The sequence below is a fragment of the Pocillopora verrucosa genome, chromosome 14, assembly GCF_036669915.1.
Source record: "Pocillopora verrucosa isolate sample1 chromosome 14, ASM3666991v2, whole genome shotgun sequence".
Classification (NCBI taxonomy): Eukaryota; Metazoa; Cnidaria; class Anthozoa; order Scleractinia; family Pocilloporidae; genus Pocillopora; species Pocillopora verrucosa.
The window spans coordinates 7,775,267-7,797,723 of record NC_089325.1 but is presented as its reverse complement, the minus strand read 5'-3'; the positions used below and the strand labels follow the sequence as shown (position 1 = coordinate 7,797,723).

The 22,457-nt window shown below is 37.7% G+C and overlaps 2 protein-coding genes across 5 annotated transcripts; both read right to left on the bottom strand.

Annotated features, from left to right (window-relative positions):
* Window positions 1–5: 5 nt before the first annotated feature.
* Window positions 6–21,588, bottom strand: LOC131776536 (orexin/Hypocretin receptor type 1-like). Of its 4 annotated transcripts, none has more exons than XM_059092730.2 (2): window positions 21,383–21,588; window positions 6–1,869 (listed from the first exon to the last, which is right to left on the bottom strand). In XM_059092730.2, the coding sequence occupies exon 2, from the start codon at window positions 1,843–1,845 to the stop codon at window positions 850–852; it is 996 nt and encodes a 331-aa protein (XP_058948713.1). In that variant the 5' UTR covers window positions 1,846–1,869; window positions 21,383–21,588; the 3' UTR covers window positions 6–849. The 4 variants fall into 4 exon arrangements, with proteins under 4 accessions (XP_058948713.1, XP_066017449.1, XP_058948712.1 ...); XM_066161352.1 differs by lacking the exon at window positions 21,383–21,588 and adding an exon at window positions 10,685–11,445; XM_059092729.2 differs by lacking the exon at window positions 21,383–21,588 and adding an exon at window positions 5,028–5,343.
* Window positions 15,032–19,655, bottom strand: LOC136278093 (QRFP-like peptide receptor). The gene is made up of 2 exons (XM_066161354.1): window positions 19,417–19,655; window positions 15,032–16,824 (listed from the first exon to the last, which is right to left on the bottom strand). The coding sequence occupies exon 2, from the start codon at window positions 16,796–16,798 to the stop codon at window positions 15,884–15,886; it is 915 nt and encodes a 304-aa protein (XP_066017451.1). The 5' UTR covers window positions 16,799–16,824; window positions 19,417–19,655; the 3' UTR covers window positions 15,032–15,883.
* Window positions 21,589–22,457: the final 869 nt, after the last annotated feature.

Below are 22,457 nucleotides of genomic sequence, written 5' to 3'. Positions count from 1 at the left end.
TCAATACAAACTTAAGCCATAATATGTAGGAGCTGGCTCCAAGAGCCCTTTGATTTCATATTATCCCCATTTTGTCCCAATGACACTTGAACCTTAAAGAACAAAATTAACGCTCCATTACACAGAGCTCTTACTTGGATTTCAGCTGAAACTATCATTGTATGTTACAGAATTAAAGAAAACTGTGAGGAACGATTTATTAGTATCGATGTGAAAATTATGAATAAATAAACCAAATTAGTATAAAGCGCACAGGTGAATTGCGCTTTTCGCGCGCGCTGATCAACTAATTGGCCGGCAATGATTGTCAAATACCTCGTTTGACGACGACTATCTTCTCAATAATATTGAAATTAAAAGATTTGCTGGATAACTCTGAAATTTAAACTCTATTTCCGATGATCAGCAAAATTTGGGCGTTAAGCCTTCCTAATGTGTTTCCTCTGAGATGTGCAAGCCTCTTAATATTAGCCTCATTTTCTCTTTCCTTTTCTTTTCTTTTTCATGGTCAGTTTTTTTGCGCAAGCTTGTACTCAAGAACAAATTTAAAAAAAAAATTGCCACCTTAAGGGAGATTGGGCGGCCAAGTGGTTAGCTCGCTCCACTTCAAACGAAATGAGACGATTTATATTCCATAAGTATTATTTCTTTTGCTTCAACCCTTTCACTCCCAAGATCTCAAAAGTAATACTCCTAACTGTCTGCCATACTGGTCTTGTGATGTTAGCTTGGAGAATTTATAGGCGTTTGTATTATGCTATCTAATTAGTAATACGCAAATCCGTTTTAAACAAGTTTCTATCTTAAAGGTACCAAATTGGTAATAAAAGTTTCATGTTTTAATAGAGATCATATTCTTGATTCTTTCTGGATTGCTTCATATTCAGGTGGTAGGACGGCATCTAATGTTTCGATGGTGAGACTTGAGGGCAAATGGCTCCTTTTTCTGCGAACAATACTGGTAAATGCCGTATTTATCTTGGTACTCAGAAAAATGTACAGCCATGGGTTAACGGCACTGTTGGCATGTCCAAACCAGAAACACACAAAGTTGACAATCGGCTGTAGCTCAAACTTTGATGCGGGAATGACTTCCATTATGTGGACCACTTGTGGTGGGAGCCAACAAAGTGCAAAGGCACAGGTAACAATAATGAGCATCCGAACCACTCTTCTCTTGGAGGTTTCGCGTTGCGCTCGGTTTCCTTTCAAATATTTCACTCCAGGTGCAACATGAAACCATAAATTCCATGCAGTGATGGTATACAGGAAAGAAATAACGCCCAAGGGGATGAGATAGTTGACGAAGAAAAGGAGGAGGTATATCCCTCGAAGAGCCCTATCTGGATTACCCAAGTTGTAAACAGATAGCATGCATTGGGAGTTGTGGTCTTCCACGTTTTGAACAACAGGGAAAATAGACATGGAGACCAGTGACCCGATCCAAATAAATGGAACGGTTAGTTTAGGCTTTCGAAACCAAAGATGGCGGCGGAGGGGATGAACGATGGCATAGTACCTGTCGATCGCCATGAATGTCAGGCAGAGGACAGATGCTGTTATAGTGACATAGGCAGTGTATACAACACCTTTGCACATGACTTTTCCAAATACTCCCGGGATCATCCACAATCCGTCGGTATATATCATGGAAATCGACCAGGGCATCACAATCAACGTTACCAGCAAATCGGCGATGGCCATGTTGACAAACATGAAGCTTGTTAGTGATCTGACTTCGGGTTTCTTCCACACGATGTAGATGAGAAAACCATTTCCTGTAAACGCCACGAGCATCGTGATGGCGTAAAGAACTGCGATGATCCACTCGATTTCTGTTTTCATCTTTAGTTCCTGTTTTTTCTGTTGCTAAAGTTTAATAGGATAAAACTGTTATTACTGAATAAGTCATCAGTAAAGCATACCCTCATGGTCTCCTTAAATCTTATTCGATACCAACCTGAGGTGTTGTGAGAGGAATCGACTGTGAATTCAAAGGAAACAAATAATTTTGTATTGTTTTATTTTAAAACTAATTTCACTTTGGTTGAGTCGATGACATTTCAACCGCACTAATTCAAGCGTTTTTTCAGGTTGATCTAAAATAAGAAACACGGTATACCTTTGGAGATCGATATGGTTGCTTCCCCAGTCCAACGGTTTGAGAGTTCAGTGGCTCGAGACTGATGAACCCTGATGAATTACTAAGCTCAGTCCTGATCACTTCTCTTTTTTTAACCGTTTCAAAATGATTTTCTATGAATATTAATGCAGGTCTCGATTGCATCTCTTCTTGACAGCCGGATAGGAATATCAGACGTAAATGTCTGCATGCGGGAGTTCTCAAATGGATCTCAAATCCAACATGCCTCACATTAATTGTCAAAGCAAATAAAACACCAGCGTGCGTCTTCCGCTTTGAAAGTCACAAAAAAAACTAATTAGAGCTCAATAAAGAGGTTAAGGAGCTATTTGGCTTCGAAGCAAGCCTTACATGGTCGATGTGTGTTAGGTTAAATAGAGGCATCGTTTTTTTTATGAATGTTACCCATAACTTATTTAACATGGAGATAATTATTCATTTACCATCAGGACATGTCATGTCATTTACAGTCCATTCCTATAAATTAAACCAATTTTTGTTTTGGATCTCCTCGGTGATTTTGATTCATAAACTCGAGTTAAAAAAAAAAAACAAACAAGAAGGAAACCCTCTTTACGTGCGGAAATTCAAGATTAACTCAAAAAGGAGATTTTGCACTTTCTCGAGTCTTGAGGCAGGTGCTCCGTATTTTAAACTAATTTTAATACGTAATTGGGCACGCGGCTCACGAACAGGGTGACGAACCAAAGAGAAAGTTGCCTTCGGTGGAATGAAGAGTGATAATGTAGGAAAATGAAGGAAATATGGGAAATTGTGTTCTATGTATTTCATTCGACTTCTTTGTGAAGTTGTTCTTGAACATGAGCAGCTTTGAGTCAATGACAGACCTTCAGTGGGATCTATTTTTTCGAAAAGAGAAATAATACACTGTGCAAATAACACGCAGTTAAGTTTAATAAAAAATGATTATTTAACTTTAAGTCAATGGCGTCTTGTAACGCAGGTCTTGTTATTTAGAATTCTATGACGGTTGATCGTAACAGTGAACAGAAAGTGCAGACAAATTCCTCATAAATTTGCTTCCCTTCCCCGCGTTTTCATAGCCTCCATAATCATAGGAAAGCAAACGTCTCCTTTCAGATCACTTTAATGTCAAAATTCTGTTATGGAACCGTCGCCTTCAGGTCAATTTTATTTTTACCTCATAGCCCTCCTATTATAGTTTAATTGCATGCAAATGATCCCACGTATTTTTGCCAGGTCCATAATGAGTCGGTTCTGGAATGCGCGCCGTCATGCTGAAATAGCGGACGATGAATTACCTTTTAGTCAGAACCAAAACTATAAATTCATATAAAATTTTCTTTGCGCCATATTTATTTTCATTAATGGAAATCCGACATCGATTCGTCGATTTTGTCGTTCGATAAAAAGCGGTTGTTTAAAGCGCTTTGACGCGGCGCTTTGTAGCTTTACATTTCCTAAATATTTAAGTTTAGGAATACAGCCTCTATTTTCAGCTTTTGTTAAGATCATGTCGCGCTGATATCAAAAGAAGCAGCCAGAATAAAATTTTTTTGCGCGGCGCTATACAATAAGTATAAGAAATGCTTTTTTGAAAAATTATCTTTAAAATCAGCATCTGCGAAATAATTTGACATCGAACGGCTAGGACCACCCAATTATTTATCCTCAGCTTTTTTGAAGACAAAAACGAACGGAAAGTTTCTCTGCTTTTTACTCCGACACAAAAGAGAAAACTTGGCGAGAACGAAGCACTCTTTCGTTCAGGATGCAAATTACAAATTAACATAATAATCTATCTAACAAGAAAACATCAAATTTAAACAAGATATTGCACCAGTTTATGCCTTCATCGCTAACACTCGTATGGCTGAATGAGTGTTGGAATAAGCTTGGAACATAGGTACTTGCTCAGCTTAACCAAGGCGAAATATTGCAAGTCTCCGTAGTTAGAGCGGAAGAATGTAGAATGTAGCATTTGTATGATTGAGGAATCATTGTGGTATCGAGCTAATCTAGGAAGTAGACCTCAATAACCTCGATGGTTATTTTACAAGTTTCATTTAGGAAGTCATTACCAGTTTACATTCAAACGTGATTCTGGAGACTGCACCTGATTCAGGGTTGTAAATGATTGCAAGCAGAATATGACAGGTGTTCATCACAAAGATAGAATAATAGTAATAATAGTAGACCTCAATAACAAGAAAATCCGGCTGAGAAACTAAACTATATTTCAACTATCATCAATGACATTATTCAGTTTAAAATGCTAGCAAAAATGAGCACAGATGGGGAGAGGTTTAAGTTTTGAAATACTGAGTGATACCGGAGCTCGATAAATGAAATGATGCTTATCTCATGTGACATGATGGCTGAGCAATCCGGAAATGAGAAAGACGCATGTATAGGTACGGTTCATCGTGCGAAGGAAAAGCGCTTGTATCAAGCGACGATACCTACGTAGATGATAATAAAACTGACCTAAAAGCCCCCTCGCGATCTTTGTACGTGTTAAGTTGGAGGTTCGCGCTGGATACCCCTGTAACTGTAATGTTAGTTCATTGGCAAGGTAGCGGAAGTTGTGTCAAAGGGGCTGCTCTGAGTCGCGGATTTTGGGCTTACTGTGCTATGAAAGACGAAACTGGAGGGGCTTCTAGCCATGGTAGAGACAAAAAAAATTGGTCTAAAATAGCATAAGATGTGGCCGTGCGGCGTTGAAATGACACAGGTTTATCAGCACAGGTAACAAAACAACTCTCACGAAAACAGACAAAACCGCGCAAACCATGCCCAGGGCTGCGATCTCTAACCGTTTGGTCGTTAGCTGAGACGACTAACATTTTGTTTTAGGAGACTTAAAAAAGAAATTCATTGAAAATAATAGGTAGTGACCTACCAAGATTCTGTTGACAATAGACAACCAACAACAGTCCACCGTCGATCGTAGCAAAGATCATTCATAATTTAGTCCCAACTTATAACTCATCCGAGAAAGAATTCTGATTTTAAGATTACATTTCAGACTCTTCACGGGCATCTGTAATTTATATGTGATGCGATGGATCTGATAGGAAACAAGACAACGCTTGAGAAGACATTTTTAGCTCAAGTGAAATTAACAACTTGTTACGGGAAAATTTACTGATTTTTCCGCGTGTTTGTTTGGAACATATTTATACGTAAACTTTTCACATTTAACCATTTCCAATTTATTCGAGCTCATTCAAGTTCTTTCATTCTAATAAATCTAAAAAAAAACAAATAAATATAAAAAAACCACCGTAGTTTTTGAGCAGTAAACTAAGAGATTTTTGCTTTGTTTTCGCTACCATTATGCACCTGCACGTCGGTACTTTGGTTCATCATTATTAGTGAAATTTTCGGTAAATATGAGTGTTAATGGTCTTTCTGAAAAAATTGGTTTTCATAGTAGTTAGCAGCTGAGTTTATACTCGTAACTTTAATTTTCTTTCATACGACAGTTTCCACACCAACTTTGCATAGATAAGCTGAAACTTTTAATTACTTTTCCACTTTTATTTCCTAAGCTGCGCTACTGTATTTGAGATGGGTATATTTTCTATATCAGAGCTGTGTGTTTTCACCTAAGTTCCCTATTTTTAATGGTCTAGAGTTTATTGTATCCGTCCTTTTAATTTTGAGAGCCTTTTCGTCGTATAAACAGACGGAATATTTAAGAAGAAATTGTTTAATTCAAAGAGACCTTTTCTGCTTCTTTGTTATTCTGTTCAAATATGGTAGATTAGGAGAACAATGGAACTTCACACCAGTTCAAATTTAAATAAATACATTGTAAAGCTTTTTCGATTACATACACGACGGCGTGCCGATTACACAGACGACGGCGTGCGGATTACTAGTTTAGTTTTCACTCTGGCATGATGTATGTCAGAGTGCTTTACGAATAAAGTCTGCTTTGGAACCAAAACGCTGTCTCATCCTTGACGTCTGTATAAGCTCGTTCGAAGTAGATCTCCGGGTGCCAGGAAATCGTGACGAGTTTCCGTTCTTGTAAGCCGAGTGGTCTCTACCGAGTTAATTTTCCCCCGTTTTGTACGTTTCCCGCGAAGTCCGGTTTAGGGCGCGAAAACCTTATCGTCACAAACTGTAAAAAGGCCGCCTCTCTGCGCTAGCGAGATGATCGTTGGCCAATCTTGCGGGAAGGAATTTCTTAAACAGCCTTCTTAATCTCAACAAATGTAATTAAAGTTGTTGCTAATTGATGGAACGAATAAAATTTGATTTCACATCACTATTTTGGTATCATGGATCAAAACAAGGTTTTATAATTACCGTGATCAATTTTTAACTCACCTACATTGGAGGGTTGAAAGACCTTAAAAGGATTACAATTCTGATGAACATCGGTTTGGAAAAACAAACATCGCATTTATGTCCGTAATGACGACTCTTCTGGTTTTTCAGAACAAAGAAAAAGCATAGAGCCGCAATTCGACCAGCGATCTTTTCCTAGAGGGCATAGGTACAATGGGAAGCAAAAATTCGAGAAAGACTTCTATGTCTGAATGCTTTTTCTGTTAAGTTATACGCCTGATAAACACTTGCTATACTCCACCATAGCTTTGTATAACAAGATAAATCACACTCATTTTGATGAGTTCTTACTTATGTTCAATTGGAGGATAGACTTCTCGTTGGCGTCACGATTATCAGTATTTAAGCAATTAAATGTTGCCGTGGGTCACTTCAGTAATAACTCACATTAGTGTCACACTGGGCTGTGCTTTGTGTGGCACGTTTTTGTTCTTACCACTTTCGTCTCATCCACGAAGATGTGGAAAACTTGAAATTACGATCGAAATTACCATCAACAAATTTATATCTTCTTTTCCCAAGATATACAAATAATAACGGCTGATAACATCTGCATTGCACACTTATATCAGTCAAAAGCGTTTCATTTGGATTAAAATTTAAGCCATTTTCACGAAGGCGGGACCAAGAAAATATCATAATATTAAATGACAGGATGAAAATAACTTTCCTTCTGGGAATCACTGCATTACAAATCAAAATCCAGACACAACTTGGTATAGGAATTTGAAGACACCGAGTTGTGCTCACGCGGGAAGTTACGGTCTTTTAAGTTTAACCATGGTCATGCCTCAAATAACATTTTAAAAAAAAGAAAAGAAAAAAACGAGAATTCGGCCGATATGTTTGACAAGTAATAATTGATAAAAAATAGCAACATTAAATCATTGCAAGATATCAATTTACTGCTTGTGGGAACGTGCCAAAATTTTTTAAAATTTTTTTAAATGTCTTCGACCGATCTTATACTTCGTTTCTTGAACATCATGTTTACTTGCATTGTCATCGAGCTTCTCTGTTGGGGTTAGCTTTTACGCCTCTACGCGACTTTGTAAACAGCTTCAATCATAAATAAGCCGAAAGCTGAAAACAACATTGGCATCAATTTGCAACCTTATCGTCAATGGTATCTACTATCAAGTGGATTAACGGAAGTCGTAATATGACAAATCAAATACAGAACCAAGTAACTGGTAAAAGAGACGGATCCTAGTGAATTGAACTCCAGACTTTTGTTCTAGCTTTGACCAAACACAAACAATCACGTCCACTCTTAGGCAAAGCTTAATTTTTGACAATAGCAAGTGAGCTGGGTGGAGTCTTTCTTCGATCAGTTAAAAAAACCAACTGGTTTGACTGGTGTGCTCCTTGGTTTGAGAAGTAGAAAGGATGGTTCGATGACGAACACACTGGTTCAAAGCTGTCACCTACGCTATCATCAAACCACATAATCTACCAGCGCTGCTTAAGTAAATGGGAGCATCTACACAATACAGGGCCAATCTTACGAACTCTCGCCACTACGGACACAAAATCTCCTCCCGAAGTTGTCCGCAATAACGGGGAGTCGACTGTATCAACAGGCTCGTTTGGCTCGGCAGTGGATGAAATAACGAGGAATAATGAACATACGCGTCAAGTCTTTGGTGGTTTTACTAGTGGTTCGTTTGAGTCGGCAGAAGATGAAAGAACGAGGAATAATGGATGGGCGTGTTTAGTCTTAGCTCTATATATGTGGTGGCTCGGTTGGCTTAGCAGTGGATGAAAGAACGAGGAATAGTCAATTGATGTGCACAGTCTTAAGTCTATAGAGCAACTGATACGGTTGAACCGTGCGAAGGAAAATTAAAGCGCTTGTATCAAGCGACGATCAAAGAGCGTCGATACCTACGTAATCAATTTTTAACTCAGCTACATTAAGAGGATTAAAGAACCCTAAAGGAATTACAACTCTGATGAACATCAGTTCGGAAAAACAATCATCGAAGAATTCATGTCCGTAATGACGACTCTTCTGGTTTTTCAGAACAAAGAAAAAGCATAGAGCCGCAATTGGACCAGCGATCTTTTCCTAGAGGGCATAAGTACAATGGGAAGCAAAAATTCGAGAAAGACTTCTATGTCTGAATGCTTTTTATGTTAAGTTATACGCCTGATAAACACTTGCTATACTCTGCCATAGCTTTGTATAACAAGATAAATCACACATCATTTTTATGAGTTCTTACTTACGTTCAATTGGAGGGCAGACTTCTCGTTGGCGTCCCGATTATAAATATTTAAACAAATAATTGTTGCCGTGGGTCTCTTCAGTAATAACTCATATGTCACACTGGGCTGTGCTTTGTGTGGCACGTTTCAGTTCTTACCACTTTCGTCTCATCCACGAAGATGTGGAACACTTGAAATTACGAATTGCTGTTGTCGGCACTGGCCATCAACAAATTTCTTACCTCTTTTCCCAAGATATACAAATTATAACGTCTGATAACATCTGCATTGGACGCATAAATTAGTCAAAAACGTTTCTGCCATTTGGAAAAAGATTTAAGCCATTTTCACGAAGGCGGAGTAAAGGAAATATTATAATATTACAACCAGGTGAGGACTCGAACCTTAGTTCTTCAGGTTTTTTCCGGTTGTTTTTTTCAAGCGTAATTAAAAGAGTGAAAAGTCGACTGTATACAGAACGAAACCAATCCTGTCCTCCTCTTCTCTTAAAACCTGGTTTGTCATCTAACGGCAAGTGATGAAAAATGACCAAAAGTAATATCTTGAGAAAGTAAAGTAAATATTTCTAGATTAAAATATCTTCTGCCTTAAACAATCTCCTGATTCAAGACACTTTCGATGCGCTGATGAGGCAATATTGACAGGATAGTTATAATTATCACACACATACGATCCTAAATAAATAGGTGAAAATTACGAATATCAAATATGTCTTCCACCCATAATGTTTGCACAAACCTGTTTTTAATTTCGCTTGCACTTTTAAATGTTTCTTACTTCAAAGAGAGAGGCCGTCCAGTGAATCCACGACGCGTGAGGATTCAAGCATGGTGATCGCTGTGTAAAATTCAACCAAAACACCTTGATGACATCTTTCTTTCAAATTTCTACAGTTTCAACTTCAAATTACGTCAATCTTGGTAATTTCATTTTTTAATCTTTCTTCCTATATTGTTATGATTGCGTGGTAGCATACCGTACCCTCGTTTTGTTATACAAATTACTGAAAATATGTTTACTTTTTTCTATGCTGCTATTTTTGCGTGCAGAATACCTTCGCCATCACTATAGATATTTTCTAAATAATTATCAGTATTGGCATTTTCTGAAGACTTATCAGTTTTCAAAATAGCTGAAAAATGTTCAAATTATTATCATTTTTTATTTCGTATGTATTGCGTGGTAATACGGTTTTCGTTAAGACTTTTTTGTGATCAGAGTTTTGGAAAATATGTTTACATGGCTAATTTGTTGTCACAGCGGGTTACAGTGGGTGCTTTATGTAGCTTTTCCAATCTGTCTTTTCGAACCCAACTGACGAAACTCCCATACCTTCTTTCCTCATTCATATTTAATATTTCCAGTCGCAGATCTTACATTCCCAATTCCTTGCCAAATAAATCCCAAATGCAGAGAACCATTTTTCGAAAATTTCGTTAAGATAGCCTTCGATGGTTATTTTACAAGTTCCATTAAGAAAGACATTCCCAGATTAGAATTAAAGTGTGATTTTGAACACTACACCTGATTCAGGGTAGTATTTAAATGCAAGCAGAACATGACAGGTGCTGATCACAAAACACAAAGATAAAAGGTCTCTTCCTTATAAAAAAATTGAAGCATGACATTTCCCTAAAATTTCCATTTTCGATGGATAACGCTTTCCTGGTATAAACAAGAAATAAGGAAATCCAAACTAAATGAATATTTTGTTAAGTCGAACGCCAAAACACTTACTGACAATGATTGTTGATTATTGGATTATATCTTTCGCCTACAGTCTGGGTGAACGTGTCTGACATGAGGAAACTCCTGCTGCCCTAAATGGAGACCATGACCAAATCGTTATTTTTAGGCAATGATGCAGTACATTATGGCGCATTAAATCTAGATCTAAACATAACATATAACTAAAAGAACGCTGGTCTTCTGACGTTACGTTATTATCTCAAAGTCCAGACTTACAGGTTAGAGATTCCCCTGCCACTTTACCCAGAGAGTTCGCAGTTGGGAGCTGAGAAAGGGAACTGAGTGTTTCTTTTTCTGTCGTCAATCAGTTATCCACCGAAAGAGGTGCACATTCGGCAATAATTTCAGCTTCTTTATGTTCCCAGCTGACCCGTAGACATATTTCACATTTTTAACCTAAGATAGCCTTCGATGGTTATTTTACAAGTTTCATTTAGGAAGTCATTACCAGTTTAGATTCAAACGTGATTCTGGAGAATGCACCTGATCCAGGGTTGTAAATGATTGCAAGCAGAATATGACAGGTGTTCATCACAAAAATAGAATAATGACACGTCCCTTCCTGAAAAAAAATTAGAGTAAAACATGCCCCTAAAATTTTGAAATTTAGATAGATATCACTTTCCTAGCGCAAACAACGCCAAAACACATATTGACAATGATTGGTGAACATTGGATTATATCATCCGCTTACGTGCCTCCCATATCGAAACTTCTGCTGCCTCAAATAGTGTTACGGGAAAATCAAGTGATTTTCCGTGTGTAAGTTTGGAACATATTCATAACTTTTTCAATATTTTATCCGTTCTCAATTTATCCGAGTTTCTATAAATGTAATGTTTTAAAAAAGATAAAAGCCAACGGTAGGTTCTCTCAACTACCAACTTCTACATATCGCATTGTTTTCGCCGATTTTGTGTACCTAAACATCGGTCGGCTTTTATGATCTTATTCTTGGTGGACATTGTTAAATAAACATTCCTTGTAACGACCTTTTCTGGTAAATGACTTCTCAGAGAAGTTGCCAGCTGATCTTGTGCGTCCGTTAATTAGTTCTTTTCATTCGATAATTTTTCCCGTGCCGCTTGTTCAAACTTAACACCAACATCGCATAGATAAGCAGAGATTTTAATTGACTTCTCATTTTCACTCGCTAAGATATATATATTTTTAATTTTGAAGCCGTGAGTAAGTTCAATCTCCGTTCTCTTAGTTAGAATTGATAACCTCAAAGACACATTTTCTTCTTCTTTTGTGATATTATCCAAATATTGTAAATTGAGAGAACAATAGAACCACGCGCTTGATAGTGCTACAGGAAGTACCTGGTAAAGCTTCTTGGATTACGTAGACGACTGCGTGGCGATAACATTGCGACTGCGTGGCGATAACATTGCGACTGCGTGGCGATAACGAAGTTGATTACACCAGAGGTCATGTCGGTTGTCGATATGAACTAAAATAAAGTTACTGTAGAACCAAATGCCCTCTAATCCTTGACGTCCGAGGCAAGTTCGCTTGAAGCAGGTCTCTGTGTACCAGGAAACTGTCCCGAGTTTCCGTTCCCACTGCAAGTGGTCTCTACCGAGCTATTTTCCCCCGCTGTTGTTGTGTTCCCCGCAAAAGTCCAGTAAGTGCGAAAAACCTATCTTCACAATGGAGACCGTGACAGTTCTAGTTGATGATGCCCAAATTATTATTTTCAAATGTAGATCTAAACATAATAGTAACAAGAAGAACATTGGTCCTCTGAGGTTACGTTATTATATTTAAGTCCAGACTGGCAACTTGGAGATTCCCCTGCCACTTTACTCTGAGAGTTCGCAGTTGGGAACTGATGAAAGGAACTGAGTGTTTCTTTTTCTATCGTCAATCAGTTATTAGTTGGAAGAGGTGCAGATTCTGCCTTAATTTGAGCCTCTTTATGTTCCCGGCTGATACTTAACATTGAGTAGGGTTTGTCCTGCTGGAATTTGATTGGTTAACAAGCATTACCTCTTGCCTGTCCAAATACAAGCACTCCGTCAAAAGATTTGTTGTTCCCTTTACTGATTATTTACTCAGTAATAACAGTCTTATTATATTAAGTTTAGTCACAAACAAAATAGAAACTAAGGATGAAAATGCCTTTTTATCACCTGAGCAGGAAGCTGTCCGGAAAGAATCAAGGCTGTAATCTCTTTCATAACATGAAACATTTATTACAAATTTGGTTAATATAAGATAGAGAAAGTTTCCTATAACTGATTTGCGTTATGAGCGCTACATTTAAGATAAACATACAGAACTGTTTATACACGGTGTAAACGATAAATGTAATTAAAACAAAAATCGAAAAGTCGTTGGTGTTGTGGGAGCAGGAAAGTGATGGATGCCTGGACTGGGCAGTAAATAATATCACAGAAGTAAAGAAAAGAGACTTTGCAAAACTGGAATAAATAAGGAGGAATGAGCCAGCTGCATGTTACGAAGTAATTGCGAGCCAACTCCATAGTCGCGTTTTAAGCACTGACGATAATCATCCAAGATGTTGTTGGCTATAAAACTTCAATTTACCGACAAAGTCCAGTCGATGTTCCTTCGTGTTTCAGGTAGCGCTGATCAATTGAATTAGTATGCCGCTTTTGCAAACATAATTGTGCTTTTTATTTCATTTTAACGGTTTTGAAAAGACCTTTGCACTAGCATTAATTCATGACAGGCAAATAAAGTAAAAGTGAACCTATCGGACAAATACATCGTATCTATATCTACTTGTAGTCGAGTATGCTGAGCGCCTGGCCCACAGATCTTCATGAACGTTTTGCTTTTCATGAATGCTTTTGTTCCTAAATAACCCCGTTCCCTATGCAATAATGCACTGGGATTGCACGTGTTAAAGGAAAGACGCTTCAACGCCCAGTTCTTTTTTGTTGTTGTTCTTCTCCTTCTGAGCGAAATTTCGACACCACGTTGTCTTTCGACGCCGTCAAAGTATAAATTTCAAGTTTGGAGTGTTGCTATAAAGCAAATCTTTCATAATTCACGATAGTTTGAAAATGGTTACGGTGTCAACAGAGGTAAATTCTGTTTATATTATTCCTATTATTCGCAATAATTAAAAACAATCGCTTGTCACACTTTCCTATGCCACCAAAGGATATCCAGATTCAGGAGAGCTTGGGGGCGTTTATTTCGTTCTATAGGCGAGACTAAGTGTCTAAATGTCTTTCTGAGAAAGCGAAGATAGGTATAAGCTTATGCTATTTGTTATTCCAATCTTTCATAATAGTTAAATGAAAAACAAAGGGAAATTTGGGGGCATTTTGACAAAGAGCGAGACTTAAATTTCGCACTGGTTTACTCCAGTTTGGATAATAACATCGCTAGTAAGTTTTCCGCGATACACTGAAGAAACAAACAGCTGAGCACCGAGTTTTTTCACCGATGGTCTTATCACATTTTGACGTCTTCTGTGATCTGTTACTGTACAGACCAACGACAACATGCTTGTTTGATTTGATAATAAAAAAAAAAGAAAACAATGGTGGGGTCATCAATGCGTCTGCCTCCAAAAGATCGTGACCCCAGACCAATCAAAATGCGTGCATATTTCAGCATTTCATGGACTGAAACGGTGATAATTTAGTTCAACTTCCTGACATATCCAATTATTTTTTTGGGCACAAAACTGAAGGAGGGAGAGAGAGAGAGACGTTTTAACTTCTATAATGTCATTGGTGGAACTGTATTTTTCTACAGATTAATTTTTATAATCTTTACTCACCCCTTCATTAAAACAAAACTAAAAAATTATACCACAACTAAATGTTTTGACAACAAATATAAAAAGGAACTCACAAGAGTGGCAATTAATAGTACGAATATACGAGGCTTATGCCTGAAAATATTGATTTGCATTCATTACTGGAAGAATGGAAGTTTTTTTTACGAAGACGAGACTAATAGCTATCATTATCCAACTGCACAAAGTAGAGTACAAATAACAGGCGAATAGACTACAAGTATCCTGCGATATTGTACGGTTATTTGGACAGTTGGTTATTTTGAGTAATAAAAAAAACTTGTTTAACCAGTCGGCTGCGCGTTACGCTCCACTATCCGCTTTTCTTTTCCCGCCCTTTGAAAATTGAACAGAAAGACCGTTGGATAATAAATAACTTATCAGACATTTTAGTGTATAGTATCGCTGGGTATTTTCAATCGTTGTTTGTAAACTCGGAATAAATACTCAGCGATACTACACACCAAAACGTGTAATAAGATATATTTATCTCTTTAAAAAAACTGCTGCAGAAATTAAGAGAGGTAAGGAAGTTCAGTCAAGACGATGATAAAGTTTTTTGATGGTTGGAAAGGAGAAAAATCTTCGTGGAGTGACTTAGTTAGTTCAGGTTGTTAAATCAATTAATAATGACGATCAGATTATATAGAAGGCGGTTTTTTTTTCATTGACAAAATTTAGATTGTGAAATATGTCAAGGCCATGTATCTTAACTTCTTTTAAAATAATTTGTACAATGTGATGAAAAGTTTAATAATGGATAAGAATGTGCGCTTCGATCTCTCAATCCTTTTTCCCAGTTCTCGGGCTGGCCACCGGCGTCAGTTGTCTCTTTTAAATAGAACCAAGAGCATAACTTGAAAAAGGAGAAGTGAACTTGGCTCTAACCGACCCCTCTCTTTGCCAAGAAAAAGTCATATTGTATAATAACAGAACAGCTTGGTTTGCCCCTAACCGCCGGTAAGTCGCTCTTATAACACCTTCCCCTCCAATTACCTTTATTAAAAAAAAACTATAAGTTATCGAGATAATAGAACAACATGACATATCTTCAACGGCCAGTAAGACACCGTTGCAGGACCCGCCTACTGATAAAATAGTCCCAGTATCATGCTCCCTTATAACAATTTTAGTTAAACTTAGCCTTTTGTACTTGTGGGAAGGTGTTTACTGGCATAAGCTAACATTAAACCCAGAAATTATTTGCGATGTGTACATTCAAGCCTATCCTAAACTAGACTAAAAAACCAGACTACTCTCATGTTTGAGGTGAAAGTTACTTTTTACCACACTGGATGATGTTACAACGTGCAGTTACTCGGAAATCCTCAACTTATCGTCCCGTAAGGTTGTGACCTAAAAACAAAATTCCTATATAGTGAGAGTAAGAGATATTACTTCCCACATTTATCTCTGAGCACGTATATAGTTTTTATTCACATTCACTTGACCGAAATATCAAGTGAGACTGTTCCCTACTTCAATTTACACTTAAATCTCAATTTATTTACGCTAAGTTTCTCCGGTGGATTAGAAACAGCCAAATGGTGTGGACCCTTACTTCAAAAAATGATTATGTCGTGCAAATTGAGAAAATTGTTAACTCTATTGGCTGCGTGTTGAAGCAATTTTCAGGCTGGCCGACTGAATTTCTCTTTTACCATTCGGATAAACGCCAGGCGGAGCCTTGAGCTCAAGGAGATGTACAACCATGGGTTTATGGAACTGTTGCCATGACCCAACCAGTAGCAGACGTACATAGCAAAGGGAGGCAATGGCTGCGTTTCTTTAATCACCTGGTACAAATGAAAGAATTGCGTGGGTAGCCAACACACAGCAACAACAATGACGAGCATTCTGACCACTTTTCTTTTGGCGATTTCCTGTTGCCTCTGATTTTGTGACAAATAATTCCCAGGAACTTGACGAAACCACAATTTGTGAGCGGTTCTAGCGTACAGGATGGATGTGACACTTAGTGGCAAAAAATATTGGACTACAAACAAGTAAACGAAAATTCCGCCACGAATTGTGGTGCTTTCTTTTCCCAAGATGTCAAAGTTGAAACCGCAAAAGTCCTCCAACGGATCAAAATCCGAAATAATAAGAGTGACAGACATTAAAAGCATCGAGAGAATCCAGATGATAGGTGCAGCGTACTTTGCCTTACGAATACATTGAAGGGGGCGGAAAGGGTAAAGAACCGCCGTGTATCTGTCGTAAGCCATGAACGCCAGGCATAGAATCGAAGAAACCGCAGTGACTGCTCCAACAAAGTAGAAGCCTCTGCATGTTATTTCCCCAGCCAGATCATCAACTATAAGCCATTTGCCGCCATTGTGTAGGTGAATAACGGAGAAAGGCATTACAACCAGCGTAATTAACAAATAAGCTACCGCCATGTTGACGAACATGGAGCTGCTCATTGATCGCACTTCCGGTTTCTTCCACACGAAGTAGATCAGAAGCGTGTTGCCAGCAAAGGCAACGACCATTGTTACCACGTAGATCACGGTCAAAATCACTTTGGCCTCGTCTGTTATCATGGCGAATCTGAATGTAATATTTTTGTCTGTTATTGAAGCAAGGAAATCGAAATGAGATGAGACTCAGAGGCGAGAATGAAACAAAAAAATCGTTTCAGCTTTATAATTTACAAATTTCCACGCCCCTTAGGGCATTTCACAATGTTTTAGAACAAAAGATTAGCGAATAGAATTGCAAACGAAGCAAAACAACCTGCACCGCTTCTTAATAGCAATGCTTGACAATAACCGCTCGAAGCGCAAATGACGAGAAAGCGTCATGGAAACGTTACGGTGAAAAATATAACGACTTACAATAGATGAGATCTTAATGCTTTAACTTTTGCAGATATTTCAAACGTAAGCCGTGTAAATCTTATTTAGCATTCAGAAAGGGGATATAAAACAACCGAAAGACGATTCCCAAGACAAGCTCTAAGCTGCGCTCGACTTTGTTTGAGTCAATTTCAAATGAATAAAATTCTATCGTTCTCTGTTACATCATAAGACCAAATGTATGATACTTTAGTATAATTTTAACCATCTGTGTTAATGAAAAACGGCACGAAAATTTTCACGAATTGTTCCAGTTGTATTTCTTTCTTTTTAATCTAAGCCCTTCGCAAATAATTACCAGATGGCAATGACAGTTTGACATCACCTGCTTCTCAGAAGAAGTGACAGAAAGAATTCTTACAAGAAGCAACGAAATTTTGAAAACAAAACCCAGATACAGTTCAATGCCGTTTGCAATGCTACAATGTAAAATTCGCTATATAATTTCAAACATAATTTTGAAAAAGAAGGCGCTCGTGGAAGGCAAAGTAGAACCTCTCACGTTTACATAAAAAAAGTGCTTGTCACAAGATACTGACTTGAGGGCAACAGTTGTTGCCATCCGCCGGATAAAGTAACGAACTTTAGCGAAAAAATCTGCACTTTTGTGGTAGAAACAGAATTAAAAAGGCTACTAGGAACGTCGTTAACTCATTTGTGTTTTCACAGGGATACACTGATCCAAGTGTTTTTTTCAGGTTGATCTAAAATAAGAAACACGGTATACCTTTGAAACATTTCAAAATGATTTTCTATGAATATTAATGCGGGTCTCAGGAGGTGCCTATTGAAGTTTAATTGCATGCAAATGATCCCACGTATGTTTGACAGGTCCATAATGAGTCGGTTCTGCATGCGTGCTGTCAGGCTGAAATAGCGGACGATGAACTAACTTTCTTTTCAGAAGAATATCTGCTTGAGGCGAAGCAACCACAGGAGTAAAGTTCGCGTCAGAATCATTGCAAGATATCAATTTACTGCTTGTGGGAACGTGCCAAAATTTTTTAAAATTTTTTTAAATGTCTTCGACCGATCTTATACTTCGTTTCTTGAACATCATGTTTACTTGCATTGTCATCGAGCTTCTCTGTTGGGGTTAGCTTTTACGCCTCTACGCGACTTTGTAAACAGCTTCAATCATAAATAAGCCGAAAGCTGAAAACAACATTGGCATCAATTTGCAACCTTATCGTCAATGGTATCTACTATCAAGTGGATTAACGGAAGTCGTAATATGACAAATCAAATACAGAACCAAGTAACTGGTAAAAGAGACGGATCCTAGTGAATTGAACTCCAGACTTTTGTTCTAGCTTTGACCAAACACAAACAATCACGTCCACTCTTAGGCAAAGCTTAATTTTTGACAATAGCAAGTGAGCTGGGTGGAGTCTTTCTTCGATCAGTTAAAAAAACCAACTGGTTTGACTGGTGTGCTCCTTGGTTTGAGAAGTAGAAAGGATGGTTCGATGACGAACACACTGGTTCAAAGCTGTCACCTACGCTATCATCAAACCACATAATCTACCAGCGCTGCTTAAGTAAATGGGAGCATCTACACAATACAGGGCCAATCTTACGAACTCTCGCCACTACGGACACAAAATCTCCTCCCGAAGTTGTCCGCAATAACGGGGAGTCGACTGTATCAACAGGCTCGTTTGGCTCGGCAGTGGATGAAATAACGAGGAATAATGAACATACGCGTCAAGTCTTTGGTGGTTTTACTAGTGGTTCGTTTGAGTCGGCAGAAGATGAAAGAACGAGGAATAATGGATGTGCGTGTTTAGTCTTAGCTCTATATATGTGGTGGCTCGGTTGGCTTAGCAGTGGATGAAAGAACGAGGAATAGTCAATTGATGTGCACAGTCTTAAGTCTATAGAGCAACTGATACGGTTGAACCGTGCGAAGGAAAATTAAAGCGCTTGTATCAAGCGACGATCAAAGAGCGTCGATACCTACGTAATCAATTTTTAACTCAGCTACATTAAGAGGATTAAAGAACCCTAAAGGAATTACAACTCTGATGAACATCAGTTCGGAAAAACAATCATCGAAGAATTCATGTCCGTAATGACGACTCTTCTGGTTTTTCAGAACAAAGAAAAAGCATAGAGCCGCAATTGGACCAGCGATCTTTTCCTAGAGGGCATAAGTACAATGGGAAGCAAAAATTCGAGAAAGACTTCTATGTCTGACTGCTTTTTCTGTTAAGTTATACGCCTGATAAACACTTGCTATACTCCACCATAGCTTTGTATAACAAGATAAATCACACTCATTTTGATGAGTTCTTACTTACGTTCAATTGGAGGGCAGACTTCTCGTTGGCGTCCCGATTATAAATATTTAAACAAATAATTGTTGCCGTGGGTCTCTTCAGTAATAACTCATATGTCACACTGGGCTGTGCTTTGTGTGGCACGTTTCAGTTCTTACCACTTTCGTCTCATCCACGAAGATGTGGAAAACTTGAAATTACGAATTGCTGTTGTCGGCACTGGCCATCAACAAATTTCTTACCTCTTTTCCCAAGATATACAAATTATAACGTCTGATAACATCTGCATTGGACGCATAAATTAGTCAAAAACGTTTCTGCCATTTGGAAAAAGATTTAAGCCATTTTCACGAAGGCGGAGTAAAGGAAATATTATAATATTACAACCAGGTGAGGACTCGAACCTTAGTTCTTCAGGTTTTTTCCGTTTGTTTTTTTTCAAGCGTAATTAAAAGAGTGAAAAGTCGACTGTATACAGAACGAAACCAATCCTGTCCTCCTCTTCTCTTAAAACCTGGTTTGTCATCTAACGGCAAGTGATGAAAAATGACCAAAAGTAATATCTCGAGAAAGTAAAGTAAATATTTCTAGATTAAAATATCTTCTGCCTTAAACAATCTCCTGATTCAAGACACTTTCGATGCGCTGATGAGGCAATATTGACAGGATAGTTATAATTATCACACACATACGATCCTAAATAAATAGGTGAAAATTACGAATATCAAATATGTCTTCCACCCATAATGTTTGCACAAACCTGTTTTTAATTTCGCTTGCACTTTCAAATGTTTCTTACTTCAAAGAGAGATGCCGTCCAGTGAATCCACGACGCGTGAGGATTCAAGCATGGTGATCGCTGTGTAAAATTCAACCAAAACACCTTGATGACATCTTTCTTTCAAATTTCTACAGTTTCAACTTCAAATTACGTCAATCTTGGTAATTTCATTTTTTAATCTTTCTTCCTATATTGTTATGATTGCGTGGTAGCATACCGTACCCTCGTTTTGTTATACAAATTACTGAAAATATGTTTACTTTTTTCTATGCTGCTATTTTTGCGTGCAGAATACCTTCGCCATCACTATAGATATTTTCTAAATATTTATCAGTATTGGCATTTTCTGAAGACTTATCAGTTTTCAAAATAGCTGAAAAATGTTCAAATTATTATCATTTTTTATTTCGTATGTATTGCGTGGTAATACGGTTTTCGTTAAGACTTTTTTGTGATCAGAGTTTTGGAAAATATGTTTACATGGCTAATTTGTTGTCACAGCGGGTTACAGTGGGTGCTTTATGTAGCTTTTCCGATCTGTCTTCTCGAACTCAACTGACGAAACTCCCATACCTTCTTTCCTCATTCATATTTAATATTTCCAGTCGCAGATCTTACATCCCCAATTCCTTGCCAAATAAATCCCAAATGCAGAGCGCCATTTTTCGAAAATTTCGTTAAGATAGCCTTCGATGGTTATTTTACAAGTTCCATTAAGAAAGACATTCCCAGATTAGAATTAAAGTGTGATTTTGAACACTACACCTGATTCAGGGTAGTATTTAAATGTAAGCAGAACATGACAGGTGCTGATCACAAAACACAAAGATAAAAGGTCTCTTCCTTATAAAAAAATTGAAGCATGACATTTCGCTAAAATTTCCATTTTAGATGGATAACGCTTTCCTGGTATGAACAAGAAATAAGGAAACCCAAACTAAATGAATATTTTGTTAAGTCGAACGCCAAAACACTTACTGACAATGATTGTTGATTATTGGATTATATCTTTCGCCTACAGTCTGGGTGAACGTGTCTGACATAAGGTAACTCCTGCTGCCCTAAATGGAGACCATGACCAAATCGTTATTTTTAGGTAATGATGCAGTACTTTATGGCGCATCAAATCTAGATCTAAACATAACAGTATACTAGAAGAACGCTAGTCTTCTGACGTTACGTTATTATCTCAAAGTCCAGACTTACAGGTTGGAGATTCCCCTGCCACTTTACCCAGAGAGTTCACAGTTGGGAACTGAGAAAGGGAACTGAGTGTTTCTTTTTCTGTCGTCAATCAGTTATCCACCGAAAGAGGTGCACATTCGGCAATAATTTCAGCTTCTTTATGTTCCCAGCTGACCCGTAGACATATTTCACATTTTTAACCTAAGATAGCCTTCGATGGTTATTTTACAAGTTTCATTTATGAATGAAACCAGTTTACATTCAAACGTGATTCTGGAGACTGCACCTGATTCAGGGTTGTAAATGATTGCAAGCAGAATATGACAGGTGTTCATCTCAAAGATAGAATAATGACACGTTCCTTCCTGAAAAAAAATTAAAGTAAAACATACCCTAAAATTTTGAAATTTGAATAGATATCACTTTCCTAGCGTAAACAAGAAATAACGAAACCCAAAGTAAATAAATATTTTGCTAATTCGAACGCCAAAACACATATTGACAATGATTGTTGAACATTGGATTATATCTTCCGCTCACACTTTGGGTGAACGTGCCATATGGAAACTTCTGCTGCCTCAAATGGTGTTACGGGAAAATCAAGTGATCTTTCCGTGTGTTAGTTTGGAGGATATTCATAACTTTTTCAATATTTTACCCGTTCTAAATTTATCCGAGTTTCTTTAAATGCAATGTTTCAAAAAAGATAAAAGCCAACAGTTGGTTCTCTCAACTACCAACATCTGCATATCGCATTGTTTTCGCCGCTTTTGTGTACCTAAACATCGGTCGCCTTTTATGATCATATCCCTAGTGGACATTGTTAAATAAACATTCCTTGTAACGACCTTTTCTTGTAAATGACTTCTCAGAGAAGTTGCCAGCTGAACTTCTACGTCCGTAAATTAGTTCTTTTCATTCGATAATTTTTCTGTTGCCACTTGTTCAAACTTAACACCAACATCGCATAGATAAGCAGAGATTTTAATTCACTTCTCATTTTCACTCGCTAAGATATATATTTTTAATTTTGAAGCCGTGAGTAAGTTCAATCTCCGTTCTCTTTGTTAGAATCGATAACTTCAAAGACACATTT